At 42.4% G+C, this 23014-nt stretch overlaps 1 protein-coding gene across 1 annotated transcript in view; it reads left to right on the top strand.

Moving 5' to 3' along the window:
* The first annotated feature begins 804 nt into the window (after nucleotides 1-804).
* The window catches only part of IRX6 (iroquois homeobox 6), a 49431-nt gene continuing 27221 nt past the window's right edge, over nucleotides 805-23014 (top strand). The window contains exons 1-4 of the mRNA XM_040408942.1: nucleotides 805-876; nucleotides 1338-1592; nucleotides 2849-2958; nucleotides 8713-9017. Of these exons, the coding sequence (XP_040264876.1) occupies nucleotides 805-876; nucleotides 1338-1592; nucleotides 2849-2958; nucleotides 8713-9017 (742 nt within the window). The remainder of the gene's footprint in view (nucleotides 877-1337; nucleotides 1593-2848; nucleotides 2959-8712; nucleotides 9018-23014) is intronic.

Below are 23014 nucleotides of genomic sequence, written 5' to 3'. Positions count from 1 at the left end.
TTTTTTTCAATGTGCTTCATCTTTTTTAAATGAAGAATAGATAGATGAATATTTCATGAGGGAATGAAGCAATATAGTAGCATTGTTCCCAGGCAATCCTAGGACAAATTAATTATAGTGAATACAGGACGAAAATTGGAAACTACCAAGTCCATTGCGTCAAATAAAACATTTCCACCTGCAACTTTGGCAAAAAGCAAGACCCCTGGTACGTGAAGGGTTAAGACCAGAACCGGGATTAAGTCCATTTAAGATCTGAAAACTGTTCCAATTCTTTTCTCTACAAATCGTATCAGTTTATCGATCACTAATAGGGAAACTACCTTTAGTGTCAAAAGTGCAAGAAGGGTGGCGTATAGATTTGGTCACAATGTACGGAAATGAAGTCTCTGGAGTCCAATGGGTTAAAATGACAAGAAACAATTTTGCACTGTAGCTTGAAAGATGCAGAATATGATTGGGATCCTATCCTGTCCTGGGCTTTGGGATTACTGTGACGTCACTTTCCTCCTCTTGCATGGATGAAGGCTAAAGAACTATAGATAAGCAAATAATACAACAAGCTGTCTTCATAGCTAGCAAGATTTATTGCATCTTTTTTTTTTGAACTCTTGTCTGCTAAACCCATCTTTGCCTGATTTATTATTCTGACAGGAAGCCTAACCTCTCTGTAGCATTGTCCTGCAAGCTGAAGATGCTGCTCTGGTTAAGTGCAATCATATATAATTAAGTAAAAAGCCTGGGCTTGGGATGTGCATCTGATTCTGCCTTGGTTGCGACTCATCTGCGGGTAAACTATTGTCTATGGTAATAAAAAAATCAGGAGCGGAGATGTCATTTACTCAGTTTGGATATCCGTACAACGGCAACTCTCAGGTAAGTGGCAGCTCTGTCCTCTCATTCATGAGTGCTGATGCATCAACAGGGATAGCAATTCTGACAATTTTTTTAAAGAATTTTTAAAATTTTAAGATTGAAAATGTGTAATGCTGTGGATTGGTATCATGTTCTGGACACTATATGCCATAGATGAAATGTATAACATAAACCGTAATGTAAAATGTAGAACAAATTCAAAATGTTAAAAAGAATTTGTCTATCAAGTAAATGGCCTCTTGTAACAATGTATCATTTTGTCAAGAAGTCAAGAAGATCATTTATGAATGGAGGCAGAAGGATTTTTGCACATAGTTATGGGTCAAATCTATTATGGGTCAAATCTTATCTGACATACATCATTGGACGTGGATTTTATGTGGGTTTTTCTCATTATTTGCACAGTGTTTTGCGCACTTTGTTATGGTCAAATTTTATTGTATTATATGTTATATTTGCAGTTTTTGGTTTCGACAAATCCAAGTACAATGTGTTATGATTCCTCGATATCTAAATCGCTGCCCGAGGTCTCTGCTACTTCTGCCCAGACCCCTACCATCTGCTGCCCTTCTTATGAGAACAGGCTGCTGGTCAGCACAAGGACTGATCTGAGTGCAGCGCTAGGAGTCTATAACCCCCAGTACACCGCAGCCAGTCCAGGCTACACCAGCTACCGCCCCTGCACTTCTGACCCAGCATCCTTGTATTCCACTCTGGTAAGTAATATACCGAGAAAACACTAACATTCATCTCAGCAATTTATTCCACAGATTTCAGTGTTATAGGGCAGATAGTAGATAGATAGATAGAGAGATAGAGAGAGAGATAGATAGATAGATAAATATGAGATAGATAGATAGATAGATAGATAAAGAGATAGAGAGATAGATAGATAGATAGATAGATAGATAGAGAGATAGAGAGATAGATAGATAGATAATAGATAGATAATAGAGAGATAGATAGATAGACAGATAATAGATAGATAATAGATAGATAGATAGATAGATAGATAGATAGATAGATAGATAGATAGATATTAGATAGATCATGGATAGATAGGTAGACAGATAGATAGACAAAACACGGACAGACTGACGAAAGAAAGAAAGAAAGAAAGAAAGAAAGAAAGAAAGAAAGAAAGAAAGAAAGAAAGAAAGAAAGAAAGAAAGAAAGAAAGAAAGAAAGAAAATGGATAGATAGAACACGGACAGATAGACAGATAGATAGATACCTCTGCTGATTGTAAAGCACTGCGAAATATGTTGGCGCTATGTAAATAAAGATTAATATATTATAAAGATTATTATTATAGATAGATAAATAGGTAGGTGATAGATGAATAGACAGATAGACAGATAGATAGATAGATAGATAGATAGATAGATAGATAGATAGATAGACAGACAGACAGACAGACAGATAGATAGATAGATAGATAGATAGATAGATAGGAGATAGATAGATAATAGATAGATAGATAGATAATAGATAGATAGATAGATAGATAGATAGATAGATAGATAGATAGATAGATAATAGACAGATAGATAGATAGATAGATAGATAGATAGATAGATAGATAGATAATAGACAGATAGATAGATAGGAGATGGATGGATAGATAGATAGATAGATAGATACCTCCCTCTGCTGATTGTAAAGTTCTGCGGAATATGTTGGCGCTATGTAAATGAAGATTAACATATTATAAAGATTATTATTATAGATAGATAGATAGATAGATAGATAGATAGATAGATAGATAGATAGATGATAGATAAATAGATGATAGAAAGATAGATAGAGATAGACAAATAGATACAGTAGACAGATCCAAATAATTTTAGGAAATGTAACTGGTAAATATATTGTCCATCGAGATGTCTGGACTTCTAGCAGCCATGAGATTGAATACTTCCGCTACATAAGGATGGTTCATGTTAGAGCTAATTCCTTTCTTTTCGCACAGACCTCTCAGTATGAAATGAAGGATGGCGCCAGCTCTCTGCATCCAGGGATAGCTCAGCCTGCTGCCTACTATCCATATGATCACTCCTTGGGGCAGTACCAGTACGACAGGTAACATCCTCTTTGATCAATAAGAATAGCTAATGTCTTCTCTGTGATGCTACAACAGACATCAAACCCCACCATTTCCAAGGGATTGTTACGACATATGATGAATCCCAAAGCAAGCTTATAACAGAGAATGGTCGGAATCTTATCAACTAGGCAGGACCTTATTTCTATACCGTGTTATCAAGTGCAGGATATGCACATTATTTCTCAGAACTTATTATCAAAAATTCCAAAAATTTCAAATACGCTTAGACAGTAGAAACTATCTCATATCTATCTATAGCTCATATTAATAAATGGGTCTATCTATAGCTATCTCTAACTTATCTATCCTCTTTTTATATATGTATGTATCTATCCATATCTATCTATCCAGTTTGTACCGGAGGTGTGGCTGACTCCTGTTGGTCGTGCACCCCTGACCGGCTCGTCTGCCCCATAGGCTGATTAGGATTAGTGTGAGTATAAAGCTTGGCCTGCTCCCCCTCACTCACTGGAAGCCTTTTGGCACCAGGAGGAGTATAGGGTGGACTCTCATTGCATATGTTGGGGGGGGGGGGGGGGGGGGGGGGCACCTGGCACCAGGAGAGGTGTGAAGTGGGCTCAGTATGCATGTTGGTACCTGCATTCCCTGGATTTAATGGAGGCCATTTTGGCACCAAAAATGACAAAAATAGAGGTGGGCCCAGCATGCATGTGGAACCTACACTCCCTGGTACATAACAGGTAGAATTTAGTGTTAGGTTCCCATCTTACAGAGATCACCTTAACGTTTGGCAGACGGGCCCAGATAATTTTGTACAAAATGAATTTGCCAAGAATCTCAGATTTACTTAATAAGCGTAGCATTAGCATTAGAATACTTTTTTTTGTTCTTGATTTGGTTTGCAGAGTGTTGTTGCATTGTATTATTCCTATCTATCTATTATCTATCTATTATCTATCTATTATCTATCTATTATCTATCTATCTATCTATCTCATGTCTATCTAAAGCATGGCTATCTTTATCATATGTTTGTCTATCTATTTATCTATCTTACATTTATCTTATATTTATCTTATATATCTACTGTACAGTACAGAATACACATTTCAGCATATACTTAAGGTGGATACCCTACTTTATTACAGCAAAAGGAGCATGTATTGTGCATCACATGTTTATGTAATTTATAAAGTAATTACATTGACAGAATTACAGCATATTACTTGCTGAGTGGGAAACAAAGCTACTAAATATTATAGTGATTTCAGAAATGAATTATAATCAGACTAAGTTTAAAAAATACCGCTCTCTAATGGATACTTGGCACATAATATACCCTGGTGCCACCATAACTGAAAGGCTTTGGAAAGCAAGACAAAGTTTCAAAATATTTTTAGTAAATACCGTATCCCGCACTGTATATATACAGTATTTTTCATCAGTGAGTCAATAGCACTGTATGGGCATCTAAGACACTCTGCCTGCACATAGACTGCATCTAAGTGGACTCATTTTCACCCACTGGTATCATACCTCAAATGTCCACTAGGTGGTGTGCTAAGACTGCAAATGCTTCTAACTGAAACTCTCAAAGATCCACTTTTATCTGCCAGAACTCTGCTTAATAAATATGATGTGTCTGGAAATAATGAATCAAGAAGAATAAAGAAGAGCCAAGCAGCAGGCTAGCGAAATCTTGATCATAATCCGTAGCAATCCCATCCTCTACAGCAGATCTCCCAGAAGATCCAGCTGGTCCCCTTCTCACACTTGATGCTGTGTTCTAGATATTACCAGAAAATGTCAGGAACACCAGAAGTTACTTTATTATTGTCTGTTAGTTAAAGAAGTGCCATACCTCTGTTATTCCTCCTGGAAGAGTTTGAATAAAATGACAACTGGGTGCTAGCATACTATATGACTGCTTGTTCCTGCACACTCTGACACTATCCAATCAGTGCTGGCGGTGTCAGGCTATGTCACTATACGGTGCCGCTAGCTGTGTAAAGAAAAATCCGATAATGGTCATTTCTTTTTGTCAATATAGACATTTCATGGAGGATTAACAGAGGAACAACACATAATAGAATTCTAAGAAAGACAGTAGGAACTTTAAATTCAAAATCACTGATACACCTTCCTTTCCCCCTATTGTCTTCTACATACATTTGGCAGGTTAGCAAGAAATAGTGGATAGAACAGGGGTAGGCAACCTCCGGAACTTTAGGTGTTGTGAAACTACAACTCCCAGCATGTATACTTGCTCTGTTCTACTCAAAACTCTCAAAGAAATGAATGGAGAATGCTGGGAATTGTAGGTTCACAACAGCTGGAGTGCCGAAGGTTGCTGACCCCTGGGATAAAGTGGGAATATGACTGCAGGATCAGACTACACAGGGGGTGTATTTGTTGTCAGCTACCACTGATGTAGCCACATGAGAGTATGTTTTTTGTAGAACAAGATTTGGGTGCATATAATTTATTGATTAGTGCAGCAATTCCACAATTTTATTTTTATTTATTTTTTTTGCTTTTTTTACTTTTGCGGCTTACGATTAGGTAAAAATATAAAGATAACGTTATTCTACAGCTCAGTACAGGTTTATTCCCTTACTGTGACGGATTGTTATTTTGGGGGGATTGGCTGGTATTTTTCTTAGTACTCTTTTGGGGTCCCTATCTGCATATTAGCAGAGTCTCTTTAACAAAGCATTGGCCCCTATCTACAGACAACTAGCTGAACTAGAACTAGTGGGAGGGGTGGAGCTGAGAAGCATGACCTAAACAGAAACATTGTTACAATATCTTTCTTTTATAGACTTGTACAGAGTTTCAGTGCAAGTCCATGGGAATGACTAAGCAGTTTTCCAGACATAAACACTTCTCAGATGTAAACAACAGAGTTAAACCAGACATTCAGAGGGTCATTTTGTCTGTTTTTCCCTCCAAAACTTAGTATAGTCTCTCAGTATTAGCTGGCTGTGCATTAACCCTTTCCACAGTGCAGTCCAAATACCAGTGCAATAACAGTGAAAATGAAGTGTATATATTACAATAAACATTAGATTGAGTTCAACAATATGAAATGCACACAACAGCATAAATCAAATTACAAGTTAACCCCTGATGGCTTTGCATAGTAGCGATAGGGACAAATGTCCACAAATGGCTATGGTCCAAAGTACCCTTGAGCCGAGGTATTACACTTCCACTCTAATGGAAAGGCTTTCAATAAGATTTTGGAGTGTGTCTGTGGGAATTTGTGCCAGTTCAGTTTATCCTAAAGGTTTTCGATGTGGGTCTGTACAGGTCACTTAAGTTCTTCCACAGTGAATATGTCATGTCTTTATGGACTCTGCTTTGTGTATTGAAGCACAGTCATAATGGATCAGAACATGACATTTCCCCAAACTTTTGACACAAATTTGGAAGCTTACACTTTACTAAAATATATTTGTATGTTGTACTTTTAACATTGCCATTCACTGAAGATAAAAGGCCGAACCCCGAAGAGCAGTCCCAGACTATTATCTGTCCTCCACCAGATTTCACAGAAGACACTATGCATTCTGACATTCTTTGGGAATCAGTCAAACCTAGATTATTTCATCATACTGCCAGATTCATCACTCTAGAGAACCCATCTCCAAAGCTCTAGGGTCCAGAGGTGGTGCGCTTTACACAACTCAAGCCAGTGCTTGACATTGAGAACCCTAGTCTTAGGCTTGAGCGTAGCTGCTCGACCAGGTGATAGGTGACAAACCACAGACTTCAGCACTTGACCATTCTCACATGCTTCCACTTCACAATAATGGCCCTTACAGTTGACCAGGGCAGATCTAGCAGATCATAAATGACATGAAATGATTTGTGGCATAGTTGGCATTCTATGACTTTGAAATTTTGAACGAATAAGACTTGCACAGTGTATTAAAGAACTGCAGTTCCAGTTATAGACCTTGGGGTTAGTATCCAGTGAGGTAGGTCAATGGTGCATCACATGAATATGCAGATAAGTATATATATTTTTTTATCAGAAGTGACAGATATTAAATAAACTGAACGTTTCAGTCCTCTCCTTGACCTTCTTCAGACGTGTCTGTGAACAAGGGGTGAAATGTGGCGCTTCCTGGACTGTAACACATACCGTTGCCTGGCCAAGTCATGGCTGTGATGCTGCCAGTAGCTTCAGATCACTGCATATTGTTAATGAAAGAAGTGTTGACTGTTTGCTAATGATTTTTAGGCAAATCACATGGTCATGCAAGGAGCAAGCACTTTTTTTTAGCAGCAAGCTGCGCAGTCCTGCATCTCCTGGCCACATTGCAGGCATGTCTCGGCCATTCAGCAGCCACTACGTCTACCTAAGGGTACGGCCACACAGTCAGGTTTCCTGATGCAGTTTTGGAAACCAAAATGAGGAGTTAATTCTAAAAAGAGAAGTGGGATCTGTCCTTTATACTTTATACTGCATCAGGAAACCTGACCATATGGTTGTACCCTGAGGGTGCATATATATATATATATATATATATATATATATATATACAGTACCGACCAACAGTACACACCTTCTCATTCAAAGAGTTTTCTTTATTTTCATGACTATGAAGGCATCAAAACTATGAATTAACACATGTGGAGTTATATACATAACAAACAAGTGTGAAACAACTGAAAATATGTCATATTCTAGGTTCTTCAAAGTAGCCACCTTTTGCTTTGATTACTGCTTTGCACACTCTTGGCATTCTCTTGATGAGCTTCAAGAGGTAGTCCCCTTAAATGGTCTTCCAACAGTCTTGAAGGAGTTCCCAGAGATGCTTAGCACTTGTTGGCCCTTTTGCCTTCACTCTGCGGTCCAGCTCACCCCAAACCATCTCGATTGGGTTCAGGTCCGGTGACTGTGGAGGCCAGGTCATTTGGCGCAGCACCCCATCACTCTCCTTCATGGTCAAATAGCCCTTACTTTCAAAGTTTTCCCAATTTTTCGGCTGACTGACTGACCTTTATTTCATAAAGTAATGATGGCCACTCGTTTTTCTTTACTTAGCTGCTTTTTTCTTGCCATAATACAAATTCTAACAGTCTATTCAGTAGGACTATCAGCTGTGTATCCACCTGACTTCTCCTCAACGCCACTGATGGTCCCAACCCCATTCATAAGGCAAGAAATCCCACTTATTAAACCTGACAGGGCACACCTGTGAAGTGAAAACCATTTCAGGGGACTACCTCTTGAAGCTCATCAAGAGAATGCCAAGAGTGTGCAAAGCAGTAATCAAAGCAAAAGGTGGCTACTTTGAAGAACCTAGAATATGACATATTTTCAGTTGTTTCACACTTGTTTGTTATGTGTATAATTCCACATGTGTTAATTCATAGTTTTGATGCCTTCAGTGTGAATCTACAATTTTCATAGTCTTTGAATGAGAAGGTGTGTCCAAACTTTTGGTCTGTACTGTATATTTAAACACAGTGAAGGAAATGCTAGTGGTAAGACACACTGTTTGCAAAAAAAAATGCCACAAAAAATGCAGCAAGAAACACAAGTAGTCCAAAAAAATGCATGCAGTTATTCTGAGGTTCTTTTTACTGGCAAAAAAGCCAGACAAAATGTGTATAAATAAAGCCTTACTTTTTCTGTTTCAATCTGGTTTAATTTGGTTGCTCTTGCTGAAATACTTCTACAGAAAATGGAATTTTTTATGTCCTTTCAATAAGAATAAGTCAGATTCAGTTTCTTAAATATTTATCTCTTGAAAGGTTCGGAACGCTGGATTTTACGGTCTCCACAAGACGGAAAAATGCAACCAGAGAGACCACAAGCACCCTAAAGACCTGGCTATATGAGCATCGAAAAAATCCCTATCCAACGAAAGGTGAAAAAATTATGCTGGCGATTATTACAAAGATGACCCTCACACAAGTGTCTACTTGGTTTGCTAATGCCAGAAGGAGGTTAAAAAAGGAAAATAAAATGACCTGGTCACCAAAAAATAAGCCTGGAGATGAAAGTAAAGAAGAGAAATGTGACGCGGATGAATATAGTCCAGAGAGTGACAGTCCAGGTAATGTAAACCTTTGCAGCAGATATGAAGTAGAATAGGATATGGTAGGGGCTGTAGCATTGTCAAGGGCTTTCGCATTGATGTCCTATACTTAAATGGTTGTGCCTATGAACAAAATCTATCTCCTATCCTCTGTCTTAACCTGGGGCCCTAATAATCGTGACAACGGGGGTCCTGTGTACCCCTATTTGTGTGGGTTGGTTGTTGGCATGTCAATTCATCTCTGTGGGACTGCCATAGATAGCTGACTGCTGTACTTGGCTAACACTGGCAGCCCCACAGCATTGAAAAGCACAGTGATGGACATGTGTGACCACTAGTGATGGACGAACATTGGCCAGGATGTTTCACGAACGCTTGTTCGCGATCAAATGTTCGCGAACCACACGTTTGCGGTGGGCACCTTTTACTTTAATGGCAGGCAAACCTAAAAAACCTTCAGGTCATATTTGCAGCCACCAAATACTTACTAGAAGTGCACAAATAGTCCCACAACATGGACAGTGACATAACAGAGGGGGATTAAAGGCACATATTCCCACAAAAAATATGTATTTTAATCAGGGGCCATTTTTATGCGTCTTAAAGAGAAACTCTTAAAAATGTGCCCTGCTGGAGCCCAGAAAAAAATTGTTTTAGTCCACAGGAGTATAGGCCCATTCACCTGACAGAAAAGAAAAAGTGATTATGTGGCTGGAGGTACATTAGGCGGTCACTGAATAACAATTTTACTGTAGGCCAGTGGAGTACAGGCCCCAAAAATTAGGCAGTCACCTGACAGAAAAGAACAAGTGATTATGTGGCTGGAAGTATATTATAGGGTCAGTGGATAACAATTTTACTGTAGGCCAGTACAGGCCCTAAAAATTAGGCATTCGCCTGACAGAAAAGAACAAGTGATTATGTGGCTGAAGGTACATTAGGCGGTCACTGAATAACAATTTTACTGTAGGCCAGTGGACAGGTCCCAAAAACTAGGCATTCACCTGACAGAAAAGAATAAGTGTTTATGTGGCGGGAGGTATATTAGACGGTCAGTGGATAACAATTTTACTGTAGGCCAGTACAGGCCCCAAAAATTAGGCATTCATCTGACAGAAAAGAACAAGTGATTATGTGGCTGGATGTACATTTGACGGTCACTGAATAACAATTTTACTGTAGGCCAGTGGACAGGCCCCAAAAAAAAGGCATTCACCTGACAGAAAAGAACAAGTGATTATGTGGCTGGAGCTATGTTAGACGGTCAGTGGATAACAATTTTACCGTAGGCCAGTACAGGCCCCAAAAACTAGGCATTCACCTGACAGAAAAGAACAAGTGATTATGTGGCTGGAGGTACATTAGGCGGTCACTGAATAACAATTTTACTGTAGGCCAGTGGAGTACAGGCCCCAAAAACTAGGCATTCACCTGACAGAAAAGAACAAGTGTTTATGTGGCGGGAGGTATATTAGACGGTCAGTGGATAACAATTTTACTGTAGGCCAGTACAGGCCCCAAAAATTAGGCATTCATCTGACAGAAAAGAACAAGTGATTATGTGGCTGGAGGTACATTAGACGGTCACTGAATAAAATTTTTACTGTAGGCCAGTGGACAGGCCCCAAAAATTTGGCATTCACCTGACAGAAAAGAACAAGTGATTATGTGGCTGGAGCTATGTTAGACGGTCAGTGGATAACAATTTTACCGTAGGCCACTACAGGCCCCAAAAATTAGGCATTCGCCTGACAGAAAAGAACAAGTGATTATGTGGCTGAAGGTACATTAGGCGGTCACTGAATAACAATTTTACTGCAGGCCAGTGGACAGGCCCCAAAAACTAGGCATTCACCTGACAGAAAAGAACAAGTGTTTATGTGGCGGGAGGTATATTAGACGGTCAGTGGATAACAATTTTACTGTAGGCCAGTACAGGCCCCAAAAATTAGGCATTCACCTGACAGAAAAGAACAAGTGATTATGTGGCTGGATGTACATTAGACGGTCACTGAATAACAATTTTACTGTAGGCCAGTGGACAGGCCCCAAAAATTAGGCATTCACCTGACAGAAAAGAACAAGTGATTATGTGGCTGGAGCTATGTTAGACGGTCAGTGGATAACAATTTTACCGTAGGCCAGTACAGGCCCCAAAAATTTGGCATTCACCTGACAGAAAAGAACAAGTGATGATGTGGCTGGAGGTACATTAGGTGGTCACTGAATAACTATTTTACTGTAGGCCATCGGAGTACAGGCCCAAAAATGAGGCATTCACCTGACAGAAAAGAACAAGTGATTATGTGGCTGGAGGTATATTAGACTGTCAGTGGATAACAATTTTACTGTAAGCCAGTACAGGCCCCAAAAATTAGGCATTCACCTGACAGAAGAGAACAAGTGATGATGTGGCTGGAGGTACATTAGGAGGTCACTGGATAAATTTTTTACTTTAGACCACTGGAGTAGAGGCCCCAAAAATTAGGCATTCACCTGACAGAAAAGGCCTTTTATGCCGCTGTATATACATAAGACAAGGACCATTCTTTGTTCTGGGTGGTGGCGGATATGTGTGGGCTGGCATGAGGAAATTTAATTACATGTGGTCATCACAGGTGTTGAATTCCTTCTAGATCCATGCCTTATTCATTTTTAGAAATGTGAGGTAGTCCACACTGTCGTGAGCTAGGCTAGTGCGCTCATCGGTCACAACCCCCCCTGCTGCGCTGAACGTCCTTTCATACAGGACACTCGACGTGGGGCGATCCAAGAGTTCCATGGCAAATTGTGCCAGCTCTGGCCACAGGTCAAGCCTGCACACCCAGTTGTCCAGTGGTTCCTTCTCAGAGTGTCCACATCGGCCCTTAACCCGATGTTGTCGGACACCTGTCGGTCTAGGCGTTCCCTGAGGCTGGATCCGGAGGGCGGCTGTCAATGGGTTGGCTGCAAGAATGATCTCATATCCGAAGTGACCAACACATCTTCAAACTTCCCTCTTCTTGAAAGCGCGGTAGGATTTGTACCTGCACCTGTTTCGCTGTGGGTGGAAATTCCTCTGCCAGCGCCCTCAACAGCAGAATGCAGCATCTCTTGCAGCAAGACCTGGAAATGCTGCATTCTGCCAATCCTCTGTGATGCTGGTAACATGTCCTCCATTTTGTGTTTGTGGCGGAGGTCTAAGTACGTTGCCACCCAGTACTGGTCCTTGCTCTTAATGCTTTTTATACGGAGATCCCTCTTCAAACACTGGAGCATGAAGGCCCCCATTTGCACTATTGGAAGCGGTGGAGCGCCCTGGCTCCTGCTCATCGCCCAGGAGAATGTCGTCCTCGGTCTCCTCCCCCGAGCCATGGACAACACCAGGGATCCCCGTAAAGTTTAAAGTCCACCTCAAAGCCTGCTCTTCTTGCTCCTCCTTCTCCTCCTCCCCCCAGCCACCATCCTCCTCTAACTCCTCTTCACACTCCTGCTGACTTGTCTCAGATGAAGTAGCCCCCGCCCCTGGTATTTGATTCAGCATTGTGACTTCCTCATCTTCCAGCTCCTGCTCCTCGACGGCTTGATGAATGACACGACGCAATGCATACTCCAAAAAGAAGGCGTAAGGTACGATGTCACTGATGGTGCCTGGCTGCTACTGACCAGTTTGGTGATCTCATCAAATGGCTGCAGAAGTCTCCATGCGTTGCGCATGAGCAGCCACTGGCGTGGTTAAAAGAAACCAAGCTCCCCAGAACCTGTCCTGCTGCAGAATTCGTACATGTAGTCGTTAATGGCACGTTTCTGCTGGAGCAGCCTATCAAGCATATACAAGGTGGAGTTCCATCGCGTTGGGCTGTCACAAATCAGACGTCTGACGGGCAGGTGGTGTCACCGCTGAAGGTCAGCAAGGCGAGCCATGGCCGTGTGAGATCTTCTAAAATGGCCAGAGATTTTCCTGGCCTGCCGCAAGACGTCCTGGTGTATTTGGCAATGAATCGCTGCACGACTAAGTTCAGAACGTGTGCCATGTACGGCATGTGTGTCATTTTCCCCTGTTTCAGCGCAATCAGCAGATTGGCACCGTTGTCGCACACCACTTTACAAATTGAGCGGGGTTAACCACCGATCGGCCTGTGACCGCAGAGCTGAAAGCAGTGCAGGACCAGTGTGGCTCTCAGCCGCAGCACAACATGGCAACATCTCACCTGGCACGTTGAATAGATTCTGGGGAGCTTGGGGGGTGCAGCGGAAGAGGCGGTAGCAGTGGAAAAGGAGGAGTCAGCCAAGGAGGAGACAGAGGATGGAGTAGGAGGAGAAGAAGAGGCAGGCCTGCATGCAATCCGTGGCAGTAACACCAAATCCACACTGGTGCCACGGGTTACATGCTTGACGGCCGTCAGAAGGTTCACCCAGTGGGCAGTAAAAGTTATGTACCTTCCCTGCCCGTGTTTGCTAGACCACGTGTCTGTGGTCAGATGTATCTTGGCACCGACACTGTGTGACAGAGATATATTCACTTGCCGCTGAACGTGGCCATATAGCTCTGGGATGCCCTTCTGGGAGAAATATTTCCTTCCAGGGACTTTACATTGCGGTGTGCCAATGGCCGCAAATTTTATAAAGGCCTCCGAGTCCACCAATTTATCTGGCAGTAGTTGGCGGGCTAGCAGTTCTGACAAGCCAGCGGTCAGCCGTTGGGCAAGAGGTTTATACGGCGTCATCAACTTTTTACGCTAGAACATTTGGGCCACGGAAGCCTGCCTTCTGCCAAATGAACGCGACGATGGCACTGTGGAAGGTGGAGTGGAGCAAAAATGGGAGGAGAGAGGAGAAGAGGCAGGACGTGGAGCGCCGGGAGTGTGGCTTTGTGGGTTTAGAAGGTGTTGCTCTCACTGGGCTCGGTGATGGGAGGCCAGGTGCGTTCTTAAGGCAGTCGTACCTAGGTGAGTGTTGTGCTTACCGCGACTTATGCATTGACAGCAGAGGCTGCAGATGGCAACGCTATTGTCAGCAGCTGACACGTTTAAAAAAAAACACACTGTGGAGCCATGTGCCGGCGTCCTGGGAGCGCAAGATGTGACCGTGCATGGTGGATGGCTCGCTCCAGATACATTTGCAGTCTGCTTTTTGCCTCTTGTGCACTGCGAGTTCTGCCTGCTTCTCCTCCTTTACCTCCCTATCTGCTGCTCCGTCTCCCTCTGAACTCCCCTCCTCTTCCTCTCTTGTGGGCGCACACATGACGCCCATTAACACGTCATCATCGTCACCTTCACCACCACTGACATTAGAGATCTCGGAGTAGACTGCAACAGCGGGGACCACCCTCCTTCGGCTGATCTGGGTACTGTCGTCAGACCGCTGGGTGGCGGCCGTTGCTACCTCCTCTTTCTCATCTGATGCCAAGAATGGCTGCACATCGGTAAGTTCTGGGAATGGATAGGAAAATAATTCCTCTGACTCGAGTGGAGGGTGGTGGTGTTGTCTTTGGAGGTGCACACAGCAGAGAGTAAGGATGGTGCAGATACAGAAGATGAGGAGGGTGCAGAAGCTGAAGGCTGAGTGAGCCACTCAACCAACTCTGGTGCGTCCTTTGACGTAATCGCACGCACCTTCTCCAACTTCCCACTTAGGCTCCGGCCTGCTGCACCTGCCCGACCCATACCAACCCTGCGGAATGGCCTGCCTCTTCCTCTGCCTGTCATTTTCAAAATGACCCTGTGCCAAAGTCTCTAGAGAAGAGCAGTATTTGTGGAAGCATGTATATCGCAGGCCTCAATCAGTATTTGGTGGAAACTGGAATATCAAACCCCTTAATCAGTGTTGTGTAAAAGCAGGTGTGTCATAGGCCTCAATCAATATTTGGTGGAAGCAGGTATATCAATCCCCCTTAATCAGTATTTTGTGGAAGCAGGTATATCGCACCCCTCAATCAGTATTTTGTGGAAGCAGGTATATCAAACCCCTTAATCAGTATTTTGTGGAAGCAGGTACATTATATCAATCTCCTTAATCAGTATTTTGTGGAAGCAGGTATATAGAACCCCTGAATCAATATTTGGTGGAAGCAGGTACAGCGCACCCCTCAATCTGTATTTTGTGGAAGCAGGTATATCGCACTTCTCAATCAGTATTTTGTGGAAGCAGGTATATAGAACCCCTCAATCAATATTTGGTGGAAGCAGGTATATTAAACCCCTTAATCAGTATTTTGTGGAAGCAGGTGTATCGCAGGCCTCAATCAATATTTGGTGGAAACAGGTATATCAATCCCCTTAATCAGTATTTTGTGGAAGCAGGTACAGTATATAGAACCCCTGAATCAATATTTGGTGGAAGCAGGTATAGCGCACCCCTCAATCTGTATTTTGTGGAAGCAGGTATATCGCACTTCTCAATCAGTATTTTGTGGAAGCAGGCATATAGAACCCCTTAATCAATATTTGGTGGAAGCAGGTATATCAAACCCCTTAATCAGTATTTTGTGGAAGCAGGTGTATCGCAGGTCTCAATCAATATTTGGTGGAAACAGGTATATCAATCCCCTTAATCAGTATTTTGTGGAAGCAGGTATACAGAACCCCTTAATCAATATTTGGTGGAAGCAGGTATATCGCACCCCTTAATCTGTATTTTGTGGAAGTAGGTATATCAAATCCCTTAATCAGTATTTTGTGGCAGAAGGTATATCGCAACCCTCAATCAGTAACAGGTTTATAGTAGTGTTGATCGCGAATATTCTAATCGTGAATTTTTATTGGCACTTTGAGAATTTGAGAATATCTAGAATATAGTGCTATATCTTCGTAATCGCGAATATTCTAGATTTTTTTTGTCCCTCTATATAGCTGCGGTATCGCAGCAGAACCGCACACAACTGCTGCACAATACAAATGCACTATAATATATTTTCTATGTTAGAAAGTATATTATAAGTATATCACACCCCTCAGTATATACCACCTATCGATAGCACACCTATACCAGTCCTTAAAAGGACTTTTGTTGCACTATTAGCTAGCATTTGGTGCCCCTAACAGTCTGTCCCTGCTCCACAAAGCAACCTCTCCCTACACTGGCAAAACACAGAATGTAAAATGGCTGCCAGATCGGGTTCTGTTATAGGGTAGGGGTGTGTCCATGTGCTGAAATGTCTCAATTGGCTGTCCTGTTTCACCTAATGTATGTGTCTTGGGTCAAGGTTCGGCGCAATGCTAAAGAATATGGCGCATGCGAACATCAACATATGTTCGGGAAATCGTTAACGCGCAAAGTTCGCCGCAAAACGACCACCAGACGAACCGCAAGGCCATCTCTAGTGACCACCATCCATACAGGTTTATGGTGCCCTCGTTCTTGTGATCCACGGAGGTCCCATCAATCAGACCCCCAATAATCAGACAGTTTTGTGGGAAAACGACTTTAAAATAGTCCATTAATGTTTGATTGTGGTGAACTGACCATCACTCTCATTGAGCAGGTCCCTTTTGATGTTTCTATGATGAGGATTCCAAAGGTCTGGATTCCATGATCAAATATTGAAGGCCTGGGCCTGAAGACTCAGGAATCCATTACATTTTTGCTGTTTTATTACTGTAAGATCACCTTTTTCGGCTCTACGCATCTGACTTTGTTTTCTTAGTCAAGCATAAGCAACTTCCTGTCAGCCATATTAGTGTTTATGGGGCTGTTAGATCTGACAGCCAGCCAAGTACAGAACTTACAAGTCTGACTGTGTTCAGTCACTACTGGCTTCTGTTCTTACCTTCCTTGCAATCAACCTATTTATTGTGTTAGGTGACCATACACATTAGACTTAAGTCAGCTCAACCTGCTGAATTCAACAAGATGGCCAACCAGGGAGGATTGGGCATGTGGAATTTCAATTTCATCAATGACTTGACTGCTTATTGTGAGTATATAAAGATGAATTGGTATTTGTATACTTATCTCCTTTGTGATTGATTGATTGATTGATTGATTGTTGGTGGTGTTATACAGTTGGTTGCAACACAGATTGTACAAAATATTTGTGATAGGCTGGTTCTCTTTCACATCACACACACAAATATATATATATATATATATATATATATATATATATATATATAATGATGAAGAGATGATGAAAAAGTATAACAACTTTATTCACCCATGTGAACAGATACAACATTTTAGTCCTCTCACAGGACCATTCTTGGACTATGGTTGAAGGGTGTTCTCTGATGTTTCTCACCTGACATGCCAACATCCATCTGTTCAATAGTGTTGATCACAAATATTCGAATTGCGAATTTTAATCGCGAATATCGGCACTTCGAGAATTCGCAAATATTTAGGATATCCCAAAATATATTCGTAATCGCGAATATTCGATTTTTTTTTAAAATACCAGTTCATGCGAACTGGTATTTCATGTTTCATGTTTATGCGAATTTTATGCGAATTTTTGCAATCAAGAAAATAATGCCTGGAGATCACGAATTTGCGAATTCTCGAATATATAGCGAATATTCGCCCTTCAATGAAGCTGAAAGCGTGAGTAAACAGAGAGGCAACTCTTTGCCAATTAGCAGAGGTCCAATTCCGATACTGCCACAACTATTTAAGCTTTTTCTGCCCATGCACCTTCGTTAGCAGAGGTGCAGTGACCATCTGTCTGCTTTTCAGCCCCATACGCAGTAGGGTTCACTGAACTGTTCTTTTAGGCAAATGTCTGGTAGCCCCCTGGTTCTTTTTAGTGGTGAGCTGCTCTACTAGCGTGTTGGTCCTTCTTTGCACACCTTTGCAGACAACATTCACCTTTCACTTCAATGGCACGTGGTGCTCCGCAGTTTTCATAGTACCATTTGTCCACTCACAATACACTTTCACCACAGCAGCACACAAACAGCTGCTCAGTTTCAGAAATAATATTTATCCCTTTTTGCAGCTCTGATAAATCACCCCTTTTACCCATGACAGCAACTACAGATATGTGTCTTCTGTGATGTAAAAAAATGAGACAAAGATAAATCATTTCAGAACTTTTTCCACCTTTAATGTGACCTATAAACTGTACCACTCAATTGAAAAACAAACTGAAATCTTTTAGGTGGAGGGAAGGAAAAAAAAAACTAAAATAATGTGGTTGCATAAGTGTGCACACCCTCTTATAACTGGGGATGTAGCTGTGTTCAGAATTAAGCAATCACATTCAAAATCATGGTAAATAGGAGTCAGCATACACCTGCCATCATTTAAAGTGCCTCTGATTAACCCCAAATAAAGTTCAGTTGCTCTAGTTGGTCTTTCCTGAAATTTTCTTAGTCGCATTCCAGAGCAAACGCCATGGTCCACAGAGAGCTTCCAAACCATCAGAGGAATCTCATTGTTAGAACTTATCAGTCAGGAGAAGGGGACAAAAGAATTTCCAAGGCATTAGATATACCATGGAACACAGTGAAGACAGTCATCATCAAGTGGAGAAAATATGGCACAACAGTGACATTACCAAGAACTGGACGTCCCTTCAAAATTGATGAAAAGACGAGAAGAAAACTGGTCTGGGAGGCTACCAAGAGGCCTACAGCAACATTAAAGGAGCTGCAGGAATATCTGGCAAGTACTGGCTGTGTGGTACATGTGACAACAATCTTCCATATTCTTCATATGTCTGGGCTATGGGGTAGAGTGGCAGGACGAAAGCCTTTTCTTACGAATAAAAACATCCAAGCCAGACTACATTTTGCAAAAACACATCTGAAGTCTCCCAAAAGCATGTGGGAAAAGGTGTTATGGTCTGATGAAACCAAGGTTGAACTTTTTGGCTATAATTCCAAAAGATATGTTTGGCGCAAAAACAACACTGCACATCACCAAAAGAACACCATACCCACAGTGAAGCATGGTGGTGGCAGCATCATGCTTTGGGGCTGTTTTTCTTCAGCTGGAACTGGGGCCTTAGTTAAGCTAGAGGGAATTATGAACAGTTCCAAATACCAGTCAATATTGGCACAAAACCTTCAGGCTTCTGCTAGAAAGCGGAACATGAAGAGGAACTTCATCTTTCAGCATGACAACGACCCAAAGCATACATCCAAATCAACAAAGGAATGGCTTTACCAGAAGAAGATTAAAGTTTTGGAATGGCCAAGCCAGAGCCCAGACCTGAATCCGATTGAAAATCTGTGGGATGATCTGAAGAGGGCTGTGCACAGGAGATGCCCTCGCAATCTGACAGATTTGGACTGTTTTTGCCAAGAAGAGTGGGCAAATCTTGCCAAGTCAAAATGTGCCATGCTGATAGACTCATACCCAAAAAGAATGAGTGCTGTAATAAAATAAAAAGGGGCTTCAACAAAGCATTAGTTTAAGGGTGTGCACACTTATGCAACCATATTATTTTATTTTTATATTTTTTCTTCCCTCTACCTAAAAGATTTCAGTTTGTTTTTCAATTGAGTGGTACAGTTTATAGGTCACATTAAAGGTGGAAAAAGTTCTGAAATGATTTATCTTTGTCTAATTTTTTTACAGCACCGAAACCTGACATTTTAACAGGGGTGTGTAGACTTTTTATATCAACTGTATATATACAGTGTCGGACTGGGGTACTTAGGGCCCACCAGTGTAATTGCTTCTGGGGGCCCACCTTAGGGTTCCTGCACACAAACTTATTTTTTTTCCATGTCCATACCGTTCCCTTCAATTCAATGGGGCCGCAAAGAAAAATGACTCTGTGTCAGTGGGGCCGGACCAGGAGCACAGCGTTAGGGGTAGGCCATCATGACGATGGTTTAGGAGTGAGGGAGGAGGTAGATATGGTTAATTTAAAAAGAAGGCAGTGGTTCGTGGGAGGAGTTGTAGTTATAGTAACGGAGGTGGGTGGAGTAAGGTTTTAAATTTGATAGGAGGAGTGAGGAAATTGCCATTTTGGGGTTCAGCCAGAAAACGCCCACCCTCCCGCCCATGGAGGTCATCGTTTTGGTAAGTATGAGGTACATGTCAGCATATGTCGGTAACAGGTTAGTTAGTATTGTACGTTTGAGGTGGTGTGAAAAAGGTTAGGGCTGGTAATAGTCGCGGCAGTCGGGAGGCAGGGGAGGTCCTCGAAGTTGGAAAAATATTGTGGTTCTTGAGGATGTGAGGGCCCCGCGGGAGGGGCTGGACTCTCATGGAGGATCTGGAATTGAGGAATTAAAGGCGGCCATCAGTTGGTGCCTCCGAACTGGGTTGAACCGCTGGGGGTAAGATGGAGTCACCGCTTTGGTTTGAATTCTCTGGTTATTTGGGGCTTCTAGGACCTTCCTCGTCAGGGGTTAATTGTTTTGGTTATTTAACTGTTATGTTGTTATTTATTTATTTAAATAAACGTCTGCTGTGGCCGATTATAATCCGAACTGTGGTCTGTGGTTATTTGGTATGGGGATTGGGTAAGTCGAGGGTGGTAAGGGGGGTTGTTGTATAGATAAAAAAAAAATTGAACAAGTACCTAATACCATTGTCATGTATGTCCTCATGGCCGTTCTGCAAAATGATAGAACATGTCTTATTATTGTCGGCATTACAGACAAGGATATGACTGTTCTATTAGGCTGGGTTCACACCTGAGCGTTTTACAGCGCGTTCCTACGCGCTGTAAAAAGCTCAACAGGCAAGAACCAATGATCCCCTATGGGCATGGTTCTCATCTGAGCGTTTTACAGCGCGTACGAACGCGCTGCAAACCGCCCTACGCCCCAAGAAGTACAGGAGCTTCTTTGGGGCGTATGGTCGCGCGTTCCCGTACATAGACTTCCGGTAACGCGCGACAATGGCCGTTGCTTGTTGCCGGAGCCGCGTCTGTAAACGCCTGATAAAATCGCGCATACAAAGCGCTCCTTCAGTACGCTCAGGTGTGAACCCAGCGTTAGAGGCCGGCTGTTCTGTTCCGCACACACCCGGTATCCATGTTTTGCGGACTGCAAAACGTCCAACGGTCGTGTTCATGAGCCCTTACAGTGATAACAGGAGTATTAAAGATGAAGTATGATGGCAGACATTCACAGCAAAGATACATGTGGCAGAATTTACACATATATGGATATCCTGCACTTAAGTCAGTCAGAAACAAGGCACATGCAGCGCACACCGATCACTCATTGGACAGATGTGAGACACAAGACACTTATACATGGGTCACATGCCACTGATGCATATGTCACATACTGCACACACACCACTGATACATAGATCATATATAGCAAACACCAATCACACATAGGAAACAAGCAATGCACACACCAAGACATTTATGCCTAACCCTATTAAGTGTAGCACACTTAAAGGGGGTTTAAGGGGCTGTCTTACATCAGCAACTGGCATTTTTTATGTAGAGAAAGTTAATGCAAGGCACTTACTACAATGTATTGTGATTGTCCATATTGCCTCCTTTCCATCACATTATACACAGCACGTATCCATGGTTTTGACCATTCTGTAATCCAGCGGCGGTGGCTGTGCTTGCACAATATAGGTAAAGGTGTTGGCCTATGCGCACTTCCAGCCTTTCCCTATAGTGTGTAAGTACGGCCACCACTGCTGGATTACACGGTGGTAATAACCATGGATACGTCACGTGTATAATGTGATGGAAAGGAGTCAATACGGACAATCACAATACATTAGTAAGTGCTTTGTATTAACTGCATGATAAATGCCATTTACTGAAGTGAGACAAACCCTTTAACCCTTTTAAGCATAAATGTCTGGAATGAAATTTAACAAATCGTAACCTCCTCAGATTGCACATTACAGTATATTTAAAAGGGTTGTCCTACCATAATGACCTATTGCCTATCTACAGGATAGGTAATAAATATCAGATTGCTGGGGTCTGACTGCTGGAACACCAACTGATCATGAAAAAAAGGGTCCTGAGACATTTAATTACATTACCGCCAATCTACACAAGGGTCTTAAGACCACATTACCTTGATCATGGGGGTCCCTGCAGTCAGACCCCCCTCAATCAGACACTTATCACCTGTCGTGTCATAGCTGTTGGACCTTTTCACATTTCCTATCTTTAAAGGTTTTCTTTAGGTGTAAAAGAATTTAATAAAATTAAAATTTAAAATATGGCCCAAAATATGTGCAAACTAAAATAGAAATGCTCGCCTGTTAAAGGGCATTTGTCCACTTTTCTAGTTATCCTCTATCCACAGGATCGGGCATAACTAAGTGATCCGTGGGAGTCTGAACACTGGAGCCCGCACTGATCCCCCTTCTTGATTGAGTGGCAGGTCGAGCATATGACCTGCCTCTCCATCCATTCTCTATGGGGGTCACTGGAGATGGCAGAGTACAGCGCTCGCTATTTCCAGTGGACCCAAAGAGAATAAATGGAGCAGCAGGCCATATGTGTGGCCTGCCACACCATCAAAAAGGGGGAACAGGACCCGTTCCTGGAATCAGTGGGGGTGTCACAGAATCGGACCCCACTAATCATATATTTACGCCCTATGGTGTGGAAAGGATAACTTGAAAACCTAGACAACCCCTTTAAATCCTCCACCACTCCACCAGTATCTCTTTACATGGCAGCAGTGATGCCTGTAAATATGGAATATCATCACTACCGCCATGTAAACCATACGTGTCAATACTGGAGAATGTGACGCACTGTGCAGAATTTTTCAGTCATAAGTCCAACCCCCTTTGCAGGTCATAACCTTTAACAAAGCCCAAGCAAAGGTGCTAGAGGAGCAATGTGAGCAAAGGGCACAAACGGAGGTTCATAACTGAAACAGAGGGATTAGGGTCACCTGAGGCAGGGTAGTAGTGGGGATCCTGGAGCAGGGGTAACTGGAGAAGAGGAAATATTAGTGGTGCCTTTAGAGTGGGGTGCATCTGGAGCTGGGGCACTAATGGGAGTGCACCTAAAGCAGAGGCATTAGGGTCGCCTGAGGCAGGGTAATAGTGGTGATCCTGGAGCAGAGGTATTAGGGGGGCAACTGGAAAAGATGCAATATTAGGGGTGCATTTAGAGTGGGGGCATTGGGGGGCATCTG

This window comes from Bufo bufo, chromosome 10 (genome assembly GCF_905171765.1).
Source record: "Bufo bufo chromosome 10, aBufBuf1.1, whole genome shotgun sequence".
In the NCBI taxonomy this organism is placed as follows: Eukaryota; Metazoa; Chordata; class Amphibia; order Anura; family Bufonidae; genus Bufo; species Bufo bufo.
The sequence above is the reverse complement of the archived record's forward strand: the minus strand, read 5'-3'. Positions and strand labels throughout refer to the sequence as shown.